We start from the raw sequence: 449 nt of genomic DNA, 5'->3' as shown, positions 1-449 counted from the left end.
ATATCCTACCTGAGTCCTTGCTGACAGTCAGCTGCCGACATCTCTTAAAGTGAAAGTGTTTGACAGCGACAGGTTGGTCTTTATACATGGCTCTGCAGATGATGGTGCCACTGCCGCCCTGACCGAGGACATCCTTCTCCTCCTCAGAGAGCTGAAGCTCCGCCTTATCCAGAAACAGCCTGGCAACAAACACACACACAGCTCTGATCATTATTAAAGGCATCCAAGGAAAACAAAGATAGACCTGCATGATTTAAATATTTACGTGATTTATGTGATGGGATTTATTCTAGTTTATTTTGATGCTGTCTTTATCAGCTCCTCTTAGATCCATGATGAGCTCCTCTAACTGTAACGTTGGATATTACCTGAATGGGAGTTTTTTTATAGTTGAGTCAAACTGCTCAGAGATATTTTACCATCACAATCAGAGATACTTTAATGATCCC

The 449-nt window shown here is 42.1% G+C and overlaps 1 protein-coding gene across 1 annotated transcript in view; it reads right to left on the bottom strand.

Moving 5' to 3' along the window:
• The window catches only part of lrrk1 (leucine-rich repeat kinase 1), a 90,252-nt gene that overhangs the window by 21,300 nt on the left and 68,503 nt on the right, over positions 1 to 449 (bottom strand). Inside the window, exon 26 of the mRNA XM_015378367.1 lies at positions 10 to 179. Within this exon, the coding sequence (XP_015233853.1) occupies positions 10 to 179 (170 nt within the window). The remainder of the gene's footprint in view (positions 1 to 9; positions 180 to 449) is intronic.

Source organism: Cyprinodon variegatus, unplaced genomic scaffold, assembly GCF_000732505.1.
Source record: "Cyprinodon variegatus isolate N-32 unplaced genomic scaffold, C_variegatus-1.0 Scaffold171, whole genome shotgun sequence".
NCBI classification, from domain to species: Eukaryota; Metazoa; Chordata; class Actinopteri; order Cyprinodontiformes; family Cyprinodontidae; genus Cyprinodon; species Cyprinodon variegatus.
Note: the sequence above shows the minus strand (reverse complement) of the source record. Positions and strands in the feature narration are given on the sequence as shown.